Source organism: Macaca thibetana, chromosome 8 (genome assembly GCF_024542745.1).
Source record: "Macaca thibetana thibetana isolate TM-01 chromosome 8, ASM2454274v1, whole genome shotgun sequence".
NCBI lineage: Eukaryota > Metazoa > Chordata > Mammalia > Primates > Cercopithecidae > Macaca > Macaca thibetana.
In genome coordinates this window covers 104,120,574-104,133,243 of record NC_065585.1, presented here as the reverse complement: position 1 = coordinate 104,133,243, position 12,670 = coordinate 104,120,574, and the positions used below count along the sequence as shown (strand labels likewise).

At 39.1% G+C, this 12,670-nt stretch overlaps 1 protein-coding gene across 2 annotated transcripts in view; it reads left to right on the top strand.

Annotated features, from left to right (window-relative positions):
- The window catches only part of LOC126961192 (disintegrin and metalloproteinase domain-containing protein 32), a 171,146-nt gene that overhangs the window by 119,773 nt on the left and 38,703 nt on the right, over positions 1-12,670 (top strand). For both annotated transcript variants that reach the window (XM_050801303.1, XM_050801304.1), the window contains exons 15-16: positions 5,015-5,123; positions 6,782-6,965. In XM_050801303.1, coding sequence (XP_050657260.1) covers positions 5,015-5,123; positions 6,782-6,965 — 293 coding nt within the window. The remainder of the gene's footprint in view (positions 1-5,014; positions 5,124-6,781; positions 6,966-12,670) is intronic.

Below are 12,670 nucleotides of genomic sequence, written 5' to 3'. Positions count from 1 at the left end.
CAGAGGCAGCCATAATCCTCCTAGGTGCACAACTCCAGTGACCTGGAATCTCACCCCCACCCCACACAGCAGCCGCAGCAGGACCTGACTAAGGAGAGTCTGAGCTCAGACATGCCTAACCCTGCCCCCACCTGATGGTCTTCCTTACCCATTCTGGTCACTGAAAGCAAAGGGCATATATTCTTGGGAGTTCTAGGGACCCACCACCACTGGTCCCTCTCCATACTACCACAGCTGATGCTCTCGGGAAAGGACCACCTCCTGGCAGGAGGCCAACTGGCACAAAAACAGGGCATTAAGCCACCAAAGCTAAGAACCCTCATGTAGTCCATTACACCCTCCGCTACCTCCACCAGAACAGTTGCTGGTATCCATGGCTGAGAGACTCATAGACAGTTCATATCACAGGACTCTGTGCAGACAATTACCAGTACCAGCCTGGAGCTGGGTAGACTCGCTGGATGGTTAGACCCAGAAGACAGACAACAATCACAGCAGTTTGGCTCGTAGGAAGCCACATCCACAGAAAAAGGGGGTGAGTACTACATCAAGGGAACACCCCAGGGGACAAAAGAATCTGAACAAAAGCCTTCAGCCCTACACCTTCCCTCTGACAGAGACTACCCAAATGAGAAGCAACCAGAAAACTATTCCTGGTAATATGACAAAACAAGGCTCTTTAACATCCCCCGAAATCACACTAGTTCACAAGCAATGGATTAAAACCAAGAAGAAATCCTTGATTTACCTGAAGAAAAAATCAGGAGATTAGTTATTAAGCTAATCAGGGAGGCAATAGAGAAAGGAGAAGCCTAATGCAATGAAATCCAAAAAATGACACAGGAAGTGAAGGGAGAATTATTCAAGGAAATAGACAGTTTAAAGAAAAAAACAATAAAAAATTCTGGGAATTTTGGACACACTGTTAGAAATGCAAAATGCTCTGGAAAGTCTTAGCAATAGAACTGAACAAGTAGAAGAAAGAAATTCAGAGTTCTAAGATATGGTCTTTGAAATAATCAAATCCAACAAAGACAAGAGAAAAAGAATAAGAAAATATGAACAGAGCGTCCAATAAGTCTGGGATTATGTTAAATGACCAAGCCTAAGAATAATTGGTGCTCCTGAGTAAGAAGAGGATTCTAAAAGTTTGGAAAACATATTTGGGGGAATAATTGAGAAAAACTTCCCTGGCCTTGTGAAAGACCTAGACATCCAAATACAAGAAGCATAAGGAACACCCGGGAAATTCATTGCAAAAAGATCATTGCCTAGGCACATTGTCATCAGGTTTTCCAAAGTTAAGATGAGGGAAAGAATCTTAAGAGCTGTGAGACAGAAGCACCAGGTAACCTATAAAGGAAGACCTATCAGATTATCAGCAGATTTCTCAACAGAAACCCTACAAGCTAGAAGAGACTGGGGCCCTATCTTCAGCCTCCTCAAAAAAAAACAATTGTCAGCCAAGAATTTTGTATCCAGTGAAACTAAGCATCATTTATTAAGGAAAGATACAGTCTTTTTCAGACACACAAATGCTGAGAGAATTTGCCGTTACCAAGCCACCACTAGAAGAACTGCTAAAAGGAGCTCTAAATCTTGAAACAGATCCTGTAAACACATCAAAACAAAACCTCTTTCAAGAATAAATCACACAGGACCTATAAAACAAAAATACAAGTTAAAAAGCCAAAACAAAAAACCCAAAGTACAGAGGCAACAAAGAGCATGATGAATACAATGGTACTTCACATTTCAATACTAACATTGAATGTAAATGGGCTAAATGCTCCACTTAAAAGATACAGATGTACCATATGACCCAGCCATCCCATTACTGGGTATATACCCAAAGGATTATAAATCATGCTGCTATAAAGACACATGCACACGTATGTTTATTGTGACACTATTCACAATAGCAAAGACTTGGAATCAACCCAAATGTCCATCAGTGACAGACTGGATTAAGAAAATGTGGCACATATACACCATGGAATACTATGCAGCCATCAAAAAGGATGAGTTTGTGTCCTTTGTAGGGACATGGATGCAGCTGGAAACCATCATTCTTAGCAAACTATCACAAGAACAGAAAACCAAACACTGCATGTTCTCACTCATAGGTGGGAACTGAACAATGAGATTACTTGGACTTGGGAAGGGGAACATCTCACACCGGGGCCTATCATGGGGAGGGGGGAGGGGGGAGGGGGGAGGGATTGCATTGGGAGTTGTACCTGCTGTAAATGATGAGTTGATGGGTGCTGACGAGTTGATGGGTGCAGCACAGCAACATGGCACAAGTATACATATGTAACAAACCTGCACGTTATGCACATGTACCCTAGAACTTAAAGTATAATAATAAAAAATAATTAAAAAAAAAAAGATATAGAACCCCAGAATGTATAAAACCTCATCAATAAACTATTTGCTGGCTTTAGGAGACTCACCTAACACATAAGGAGTCACATATACTTAAAATAAAGGGGTGGAAAAAGGCATTTCATGCAAATGGACACCAAAAGCAAGCAGGGGTAGCTATTCTTACATCAGACAAAACAAACTTTAAAGCAATAGCAGTTAAAAGAGACAAAGAGGGACATTATATAATGGTAAAAGGACTTGTCCAACAGGAAAATATCACAATCCTAAACATATATGCAACTATCACTGGAGCTGCCAAATTTATAAAACAATTACTAATAGATCTGAGAAATGACAACAACATAATAGTAGTGGGGGACTTCAGTACTCCACTCACAGCACTAGACAGTTATCGAGACAGAAAGTCAACAAAGAAACAATGAATTTAAACTATACCTTGGGAAAATGGACTTAACAGATATATACAGAACATTTCATCCAACAGCTGCAGAATATACATTCTATTCAACACTGCATGGAACATACTCCAATGATAAGCCATAAAATGAATCTCAATAAATTTAAGGAAACTGAAATTATGTCAAGCACTCTCTCTGACCACATTTATCTCAGACACCCACATTTATTGCCCTGGTGCCATCCATGCACAACTATCTATGAAAGTGCATCCACTATTTTAATGCACATCAAAGCATTTGATAATAGATTACTGCACATCAAAGCATTCAATAATGTGGTACTGGGGATCTAATTACACCATTTGGACCGTGGAAGAGCAAATTCTATTGCTTACTAAACTTAGTCAATATACTCTATTATAGGGAATATTTAACATACGACTTCACATTTGCAAAGTGCTGCCCTTTTTATTAGTATTTTCATTTTGCTTTTGAAAACCAAGACAAGTCTGAGAGAAAGTGATGATTTAATACTAATGGGAGAGAGTGTTTAAGGGAGAAATTAATGATAGGGAGTTATTGGTAACTTTAGATGCCATATGTAGACTAATAAAATTGAGTTGGTTGAAGACTATACTTTCAGCAGAATTCATCTGACTGCTTTGTGACCAAACATATTCTTTACATTATCTTTCTAAACTGAACTGAATTTTCAAATTTCTTTCTCCAGACAATCTCTCAGTGTTTAACATGCCCTGCATTGGCATTCCTAACCTGGTATCTCCCATTCACTATCGAACTGGTTAAACATTGTGAATACTCTGAACTAGTATTGCCTATCCTCATGGAATCTATATAATCTCCCGTAATGGACCAATATCAAAAATGGTGGAAAGAGATAAGATGAGGGGAAAACAAAACCCCAAAAAAGGACAGCATAAAGAAAAAAATGTGTATCATAGAAGGTACAGGTAAACAGGAGAAACTTTCTTGATCTTGAAAGAGAATGGAGAGGGATTAGATGGGAATTAATAGTGACTAAATAGCTATAATATTAAATCTCATAACAATTCATTGACATATATTATTATCTACTTTTGTCAATAAAGCAGTTAGATTTAGAGAGGTTCATTTTGGAGAAGGTAACTGTGCTAGGCAGAATCCTAAAATGACTCCCAGAATTCTTCTGGTGTAGACACTACTTGGATAATTCCCTCCCTTTGAGTTGGGGTAGAACCAGTGAATATATGATTGAATATCAATCCTGTGATTAGCTTATATACTAAAGGTCAAGGAATCTTGAAGATGTAGTTAAGGTCTACTATCAGTCAGTTTTGAGTTAATCAAAAGGTAGGTTGCTCTGAGTGCACCTGAACTAATCATGTGAGCCCTTAAAAGACAGGAAATGTCAGAAAGATTCTCCTGTGGGTTTGGAGGAAGAAAGCTGCTGTGTTCTGAGAGTGCCATGTGACTAGGACCTGTGAGGAAGTTCTAAGAGCAAAGAGCAATCCCTAGCAGACAGCTAGCAAACCTACAACTGCAAAAAACTGAACTACTAACAACCAGTGACCTTTGAAGGGGATATAAACCTGCAGATGACACTGCAGCCCCAGCCAGTATTTTGATCTCAGCATAGTATGCAGAGAAAACCCATATGACTTGCTGAACTAACCTAGTGAGTCCATGACAATAAATGGGTGTTGTTTTAAGCTGCCAAATCTTTTCTAACTTTTTACAGAGAAATAAAAAATCCGATATAATGAAGGAAAAAATAGATAAATACATAAGTTGCTAATTTTGGTCCCTTCAATTTAGACTACCTGAAGATACAATGAAGTTTCTTCTCATTGAAGAAATTTTATTGATTTTGTTATAGACCTGGTTTTTAATGAGTTCACGCTCAATCTAGAAGAATGGTATAGTTTTCTTGGTTTATCGCGCTATTGCTTTCTTTCACAGAGCCCTCTTCTAGTTGACACTTCTATAACATCTCCCCTCTACCTATATTATCTTTTGTGATGGAAATGGATGGAAATGAAGCAAAAGGAGCAATAACAGTGGGCATTGCCTTTCACTTTACTTTTCACTCTTTCCTTACAACCTCACTAGGAAAAATGTTTCAATTAGATATTAATAGAGAGATAAAGGGAACATTATATGAAGAAATGGAGGAAGATGAAAAACCAATAAACATTTTAATCCAAATGTATTTCTGACTTTAACAGGTTCAAGAAATGCTCCATTTGCCTGCTATGAAGAAATACAATCTCAAGCAGACAGATTTGGGAACTGTGGCAGGGATAGAAATAACAAATATGTGTTCTGTGGATGGAGGTATGCTCTACAAATATAAATGATACTTTTCTTATGTTCTATTAGATTTTTAAAAACATTGCCCCCTTCTCTTTAGTTTATGTCATTCATTCCAGTGGTTTAAAGTATTACATGTGCATGGGAGTGAATCTCAAGTCAAAATCTCCAGCCCTGACACCTCTCTTGTGCTGCAGGCTAAAATTTCATCTTATTTTTAAACATTTATACGTGAATGCCCATTATGTTTCTAAATCCAATCCAAAGTTGAAATTCATAATAGCCACTGTACCTTTCCTGCTTATTTTTCCTTTCCATCCACTTGGTTACTTGCCTATGAGGAAGACTGCTCAGTGTCTATAAAATGCAGTTCAATTCCTCCTGAATCTGAAGAGCCAGGTTTTTGATATTTTGATCATGAGTTTAGTTTTACAAAACATCTCTTAGGAACCTACTATACACCACACACTGGGCTAAATCCTAGTTAGCAAATCATACTCATACACTCATGGAATTTGTAGACTCATAAATATACCATGAAGTTTTATGCTTCCTTGACTTGCTTATGCTGTTACTTTTGTTTAGAAATACTTCACTGTTTCTGTTGAAAGCTTACTAATTTGTGAGTTTTAACTCGGATGGTGTCTCCTCTATGAAGTTTTCCTTAACTGTGAGGTTAGGATGTGTCCTCTAATCTCACAGTTACAGAAAACTTCATAGAACTTTTAAGAGAATCTTAAACCTCTGTAATGATTTATTTCACTTATAACATTTTAATGGAATTTGAATCATATTAGTATCTAAGCCATAGAAGAATATTAGACTGTAAAGTCCTTGAGTGTAGGGGTTACAGCTTTTTCATCTTTCTTTCCTTCTATAGGGTGATATAAAATGCTATAGTGAATTGATTATTTGACAGTAAATATATAATCTGCCCAGTAAATAACAGATCACTAGTATTGTTACCAGAAAGGGGTCTGAATACGGATCCCAGGAGACGGTTCTTGGATCTTGTGGAAGAGAGAATTTGGGGCAAATCCATACAGTAAAGTGAAAGCAAATTTATTAAGAAAGTAAAGGTATAAAAGAATGACTACTCAACAGGCAAAGCAGCAGCATGGACTGAGGGTTCCTCTCCTTTGTAGACCATATCGGATGACTTCCTGATGTTGCTGTGGCATTTGTAAACTGTCATGGTGCTGGTGGAAGTATCTTGTAGCATGCGAATGCATTATAATTAGAGTATAATGAGCAATGAGGATGACCAGAAGTCACTTTTGTCGCCATCTTGGTTTTGGTAAAATTTGGCTGGCTTCTTTATCTCCTGCTGTTTTATCAGCTTATGACCTGTATCTTATGCCGACTTCCTGTCTCATCTTGTGACTAAGAATGCCGTAACCTCCTGGGAATGCAGCCCAGTACATCTTAGCTTTATTTTACCTAGCCTCTATTCAAGATAGAGTCATTCTTGTTCAAATGCCTCTGACAGTACCTTTGAAAATTAAGCTAGGATCAATGGATTTATACTTTTTTACTTTAAATGTTACCATGAAAACATTACGTTTTCTGTAGGTACGTTGCCGTAAGTGGAAAACCATTCTTTTTTCATCACAGAAAGCAAATCCAAAGCATTCCTAATAAATTCCTAATGTATAATAAGCATATTTTTTTTATGTTTTCAGGAATCTTATATGTGGAAGATTAGTTTGTACCTACCCTACTCGAAAGCCTTTCCATCAAGAAAATGGTGATGTGATTTATGCTTTCGTACGAGATTCTGTGTGCGTAACTGTAGACTACAAATTGCCTCGAACAGTTCCAGATCCACTGACTGTCAAAAATGGCTCTCAGTGTGATGTTGGGAGGGTAAATAATTTAAAATCTATTTTAAAAATATAGTTTTATTCATTGTTTTCCTCTTTTTATTTAAGTATCAAATTTTAATTTATTTCTAGTATTAGGTAATCTTAAATGTTTGGAAGCAAAATGAATAATCTTAAATTAGTCTCCAAATAGTAAGAGGGAAATGGGAAGGTCCCACTGCCCCCCTGCCGCCCCCGCCAAACCCCTGTTTGAATTTCAGTGTTCTGAGCAAGGAAACTCCAAATATTTGGAGCTTTCCTTGGGAGAGAGTCTTGGGAATATATTATAGTTAAGAACCTCATAGCATGGGAACTTGCTTTTCTTCTGGGAGAAGAAAGAAGAAATCTCACTGTCACTGCCAGCTTTCCCCCACTTCCCTGGTGACCTGTATGACGCAGCAGAGGCAGCCATGATCCCCCTTGGATGGTAACTCCATTGGCCTGAGAACCACCTCCCCCAATCTACCACAACGGCCATAACAAGCCCTACTCTAGGAGAGTTTGAGCTCGGACATGCCCAACCCTGCTCTCACCTGATGGTCTTTCTCTACCTGCCCTGGTAGCCAAAGACAAAAATGACAGTAACTCATGGGAGCTCTATGGCCCTGGTCATCACCTGAAAAACTTGAATACTTACCTGGGTGACCTTAGGGCAAGCTTGTATCCCCCCTATACTACTACAGCTGATGCTCTCTTGAAATTGCTCTGTTGGCTGGAGGCCAGCCAACTCAAGCCATTACAGCAATTCATAACAGAACAACCCTGCTCCAAGGAAGGAAAAAACAATAGCTAATTCCACTGCCTGGAACATTCTGGCTAACCAGAGGTCCCGAGTCTGTCCACATAACAACTTCATTGCTAGCATAACCAGCCTTGGAGAAAACCAGTTGCACTAAACAAGACTATAACCAAGGACTCTCACAGAATCCACTTCACTCCCCTGCTACTTCCACCAGAGCAGGTGCTAGTATCAATGGCTGAGAGACCTAAAGATGGACCACATCACAGGATTCTTTGCAAACATTCCCAAGTACCAACCCAAACTCCACTACCTCCACTGGGTGGCTAGACCCAGAAGAGCAGTAACAATCACTGCAGTCTGGCTCTCAGAAGGCCCCATCCCTAAGGGAAGGGGTAGAGCACAACATCAAGGGATTACCCTGTGGACAATAGTCTGAACAGGAGTCCTTGATTCCCAGATCTTTCTTCTAACATAATCTACCCAAAAGAGAAGGAACCAGAAAAATGATTCTGGTAATATGACAAAAACATAGTTCTATAACACTCTTAAAAGATCACACTAGCTTACCAGCAATGGATCCAAACCAAGGAGAAATTTCTGAACTGCCAGAAAAGGAATTCAGAAATTTGATTATTAAGCTACTCAAGGAGGCACCAGAGAAAGGTGAAAAACTACCTAAGAAATTTTTTAAAGTACAGAATATGGACAAAAAATCTCCAGAGAAATATATATCATAAATTAAAAAATCACAACTTCTGGAAATAAAAGACACACTTAGAGAAATGCAAAATACACTGGAAAGTTTCAACAATAGAATTGAACAAGTAGAAGAATTTAAGAGCTTTAAGTCAAGGCTTTGGAATGAACCCAATCTGACACAGACAAAAACAAAAAAGAATAAAAAAGTGAACAAAGCCTCCAAGAAGTTTGGGATTATATTAAATAACCAAACATAAGAAAAATTTGTATTCCTGAGGAAGAAGAGAAATCCAAAAGTTTGGAAAACTTATTTGAGGGAATAATCAAGGAGAACTCCCATGACCTTGCTAGAGATCTAGACTTCCAAATACAAGAAGTTCAAAGAACACCTGGAAAACTTATCACAAGAAGAGCATCATCTAGGCACATGGTCATCAGGTTATCTAAAGTAAAGATGAAGGAAAGAATCTTAAGAGCTGTGAGAAAAAAGCACCAGGTAACGTATAAAGGAAAACCTATCAGATTAACGGCAGATTTCTCAGCAGAAACTCTACAAGCTAGAAGGGATCGGGATCCTGTCTTTAGTCTCTTTAAACAAAACAATTATCAGCCAAGAATTTTGTGTCCAGTGAAACTAAGCTTCATAAATGAGGGAAAGATAAAGTCTTTTTCAGACTAACAAAAGCTGAGAAAATTTGCGACTACCAAACTAGCACTACAAAAACTGCTAAAAGGAGTTCTAAGTCTTGAAACAAAACCTTGAAATACACCAAAATAGAACCTCCTTAAAGCATAAATTTCACAGGATCTCTAACTCAATAACACAATGAAAAAACAATCAAGATATTCAGGCAAAAACCAGCATGATAAATAGAATAGTACCTCAAATCTCAATATTAACATTGAAAATAAATGGCCTAAATTCTTCACTTAAAAGATTCAGAATGGCAGAATGGATAATAATTCACCAAACAAGTAGCTGCTGTCTTTAAGAGACTCACCTAACACATAAGGATTCACAGAAACTTAAGGTAAAGGGGTGGAAAAAGATATTCCATGCAAATGGACATGTAAAGTGAGCAGGAACAGCTATTCTTATATCAGACAAAACAGATTTTAAAGCAAAAAGTCTTTTAAAAAAGACAAAGAGGGGGCATTATATAATGATAAAGGGACTAGTCCAACAGGAAAAAAAATCACAATTCTAAATACATATGCACCTAACACTAGAGCTCCCAAAGTTATAAAACAATGCTTGATAGACCTAAGAAATGAGATAGATGGCAACATAATAATAGAGTGGGTGATTTCAATACTTCATGACAGCATTGGACAGGTCATCAAGACAGAAAGTCAACAAAGAAACATGGTACTTAAACTATATCCTAGAACAAGTAGACTTAACAGATATTTATAGAACATTGTACCCCAAAATGCAGAATATATATCTATTCATCAACACATGGAACATATTCCAAGATTGACCATATGGTGGACCACAAAATAAGCCTCAATGAACTTAAGAAAATTGAAATCATATCAAGTACTCTCTCAGGCCACAGTGGAATAAAATTGGAAATAACTCCAAAAGAAACCCTCAAAATCATCCAAATACATGGAAATTAAGTAGTCTGCTCCTGAATGATCTTTTGGTCAACAGTGAAATCAGTGGAAACTAAAAACTTGTTTGAACTGAATGATAATAGTGACACAACCCATCCAATCCTCTGGGATACAGCAAAAGCAGTGCTAAAAGGAAAATGTATAACGTTAAATGCCTACATCAAAAAGTCTGAAAGGGCACAAATAGACAATCTAAGGTCATTGTATTAGTCTGCTTTCATGTTGCTCATAAAGACATACCTGAAACTGGGCAATTTACAAAAGAAAGAGGTTTAATGAACTTAAAACTCCACGTGGCTGGGGAGGCCTCACAGTCATGGCAGAAGGTGAAAGGCTTGTCTCACATGGAGGCAGACAGGAGAAGAGTGCTTGTGTGGGGAAACTCCCCTTTGTAAAACTATCAAACCTTGAGAGACTTATTCACTGTCATGAGAACAGCACAGGAAAGATCTGCCCTCATGATTCAATTACCTCCCAACACATGAGAATTCAAGATGAGATTTGGGTGGGGACACAACCTAATCATATCATTCAACCCAAATCTCATGTCCTCACATTTTAAAACCATCCATGCCTTCCTAACAGTCCCCCAAAGTCTTAACTCATTTCAACATTAACTCAAAAGTCTATAATCCAAAGTGTTATCCAAGACAAGGCAAGTCCCTTCCACCTGTGAGCCTATAAAATCAGAAGCAAGTTAGTTACTTCCTAGATACAACAGGGGTATAGGTATTGGATAAATACAGCCTTTCCAAGTGGGAGAAATTGGCCAAAACAAAGGGGTTACAGGTCCCATGCAAGTCCAAAATCCAGCGGGGCAGTGAAATCTTAAAGCTCCAAAATGATCTCATTTGACTGCATGTCTCACATGCAGGTCATGCTGATGCAAGAAGTAGGTTCCCACAGCCTTGAGCAGCTCTGCCTCTGTGGCTTTGCAGGGTATAGCCTCCTGGCTGCTTTCACAGGCTGGCACTGAATGTCTGCAGCTTTTCCAGGCAAACAGTGCAAGCTGTAGGTGGATCTACCATTCCGGGGTCTGGAGGATGGTGGCCCTCTTCTCACAACTACACTAGGCAGTGCTCCAGTAGGGACTCTGTGTCAGGGCTCCAACCTCACATTTCCCTTCTGCACTGCTCTGGCAGAGGTTCTCCATGAGGGCCCCGTTCCTACAGCAAACTTCTGCCTGGACACTCATACATCCTCTGAAATCTAGGCAGAGGTTCCCAAATCTTGATTCTTGGCTTCTGTGCATCCACAGCCTCAACACCACATGGAAGCTGCCAAGGCTTGGGCTTCCACCCTCTGAAGCCACAGCCTGAGCTGTACCTTGATCCTTTCAGTCACTGCTTGAGTGGCTGGATGCAGGGCACCAAGTCCCTAGACTGCACACAGCAGAGGGACCCTGGGCCTGGCCCACAAAGTCACCTTTTCCCTCCTAAACCTCCAGACCTGTGATGGGAGAGGCTGCCACCAAGGCCTCTGACATGCCCTGGAGACAATTTTCCCATTGTCTCGGTGATTAACATTTGGGTCCCCATTACTCATGTGAGTTTCTGTAGCTGGCTTGAATTTCTCTTCAGAAAATGGGATTTTCTTTTCTATTGTGTTATCAGGCTGCAAATTTTCCAAACTTTTGTGATCTGTTTCGTTTTTAAAACTGAATGCCTTTAATAGCACCCAAGTCACCTCTTGAATGCTTTGCTACTTAGAAATTCCTTCCACCAGATACTCTAAATCATCTCTCTCAAGTTCAAAGTTCCACAGATCTGTAGGGCAGGGGCAGAAGGCTGCCAGTCTCTGCTAAAACACAATTAAGAGCCACATTTGCTCCAGTTCCCAACAAGTTCCTGATCTCCATCTGAGGCCACCTCAGCCTGGATTGTATTGTTCATATCATTATCAGCATTTTGGTCCAAACCATCTGACAAGTCTCTAGGATGTTCCAAACTTTCCCACGTGTTCCTGTTTTCTTCTGAGCCCTCCAAACTGTTTCAACTTCTGCCTGTTACCCAGTTGCAGAGTCACTTTCACGTCTTTGGGTTTCTTTTCAGCAGCACCCCACTCTACTGGTACCAATTTACTGTATTAGTTTTTTTCATGCTGCTGATAAAGACATACCTGAGACTGGGCAATTTACAAAAGGAAGAAGTATAATGGACTTACAGTTCCACATGGCTGGGAAAGCCTCACAATCATGGTGGAATGTGAAAGGTACATATTGGCAGACAACAGAAGAGAGCTTATGCAGTGAATCTCCCTTTTATAAAACCATCAGATCTCATGAGATTTATTCCCTTTCACAGGAACAGCACAGGAAAAACCTGTCTCCATGATTCAATTACCTCCCACTCGTTCCCTCTCACAATATATGGGAATTCAGAATGAAATTTGGCTGGGAACATGGCCAAACCATAACAGTCATACCTTGAGGAACTAGAGAAACAGGAACAAACCAAACCCAAGTCCAGCAGAAGAAAATAAGTAGCAAAGATCAGAGCAGAAGTAAATAAAATGGAAACAATCAAAGGAAAAATAGATGAAACAAAAGCTGGTTCTTTGAAAAGATAAGCAAAACGGATGGACCATTAGTGAGATTAACCAAGAAAAGAAGAGAAAGGTCTAAATAAGTTCAATTAGAAATGAAA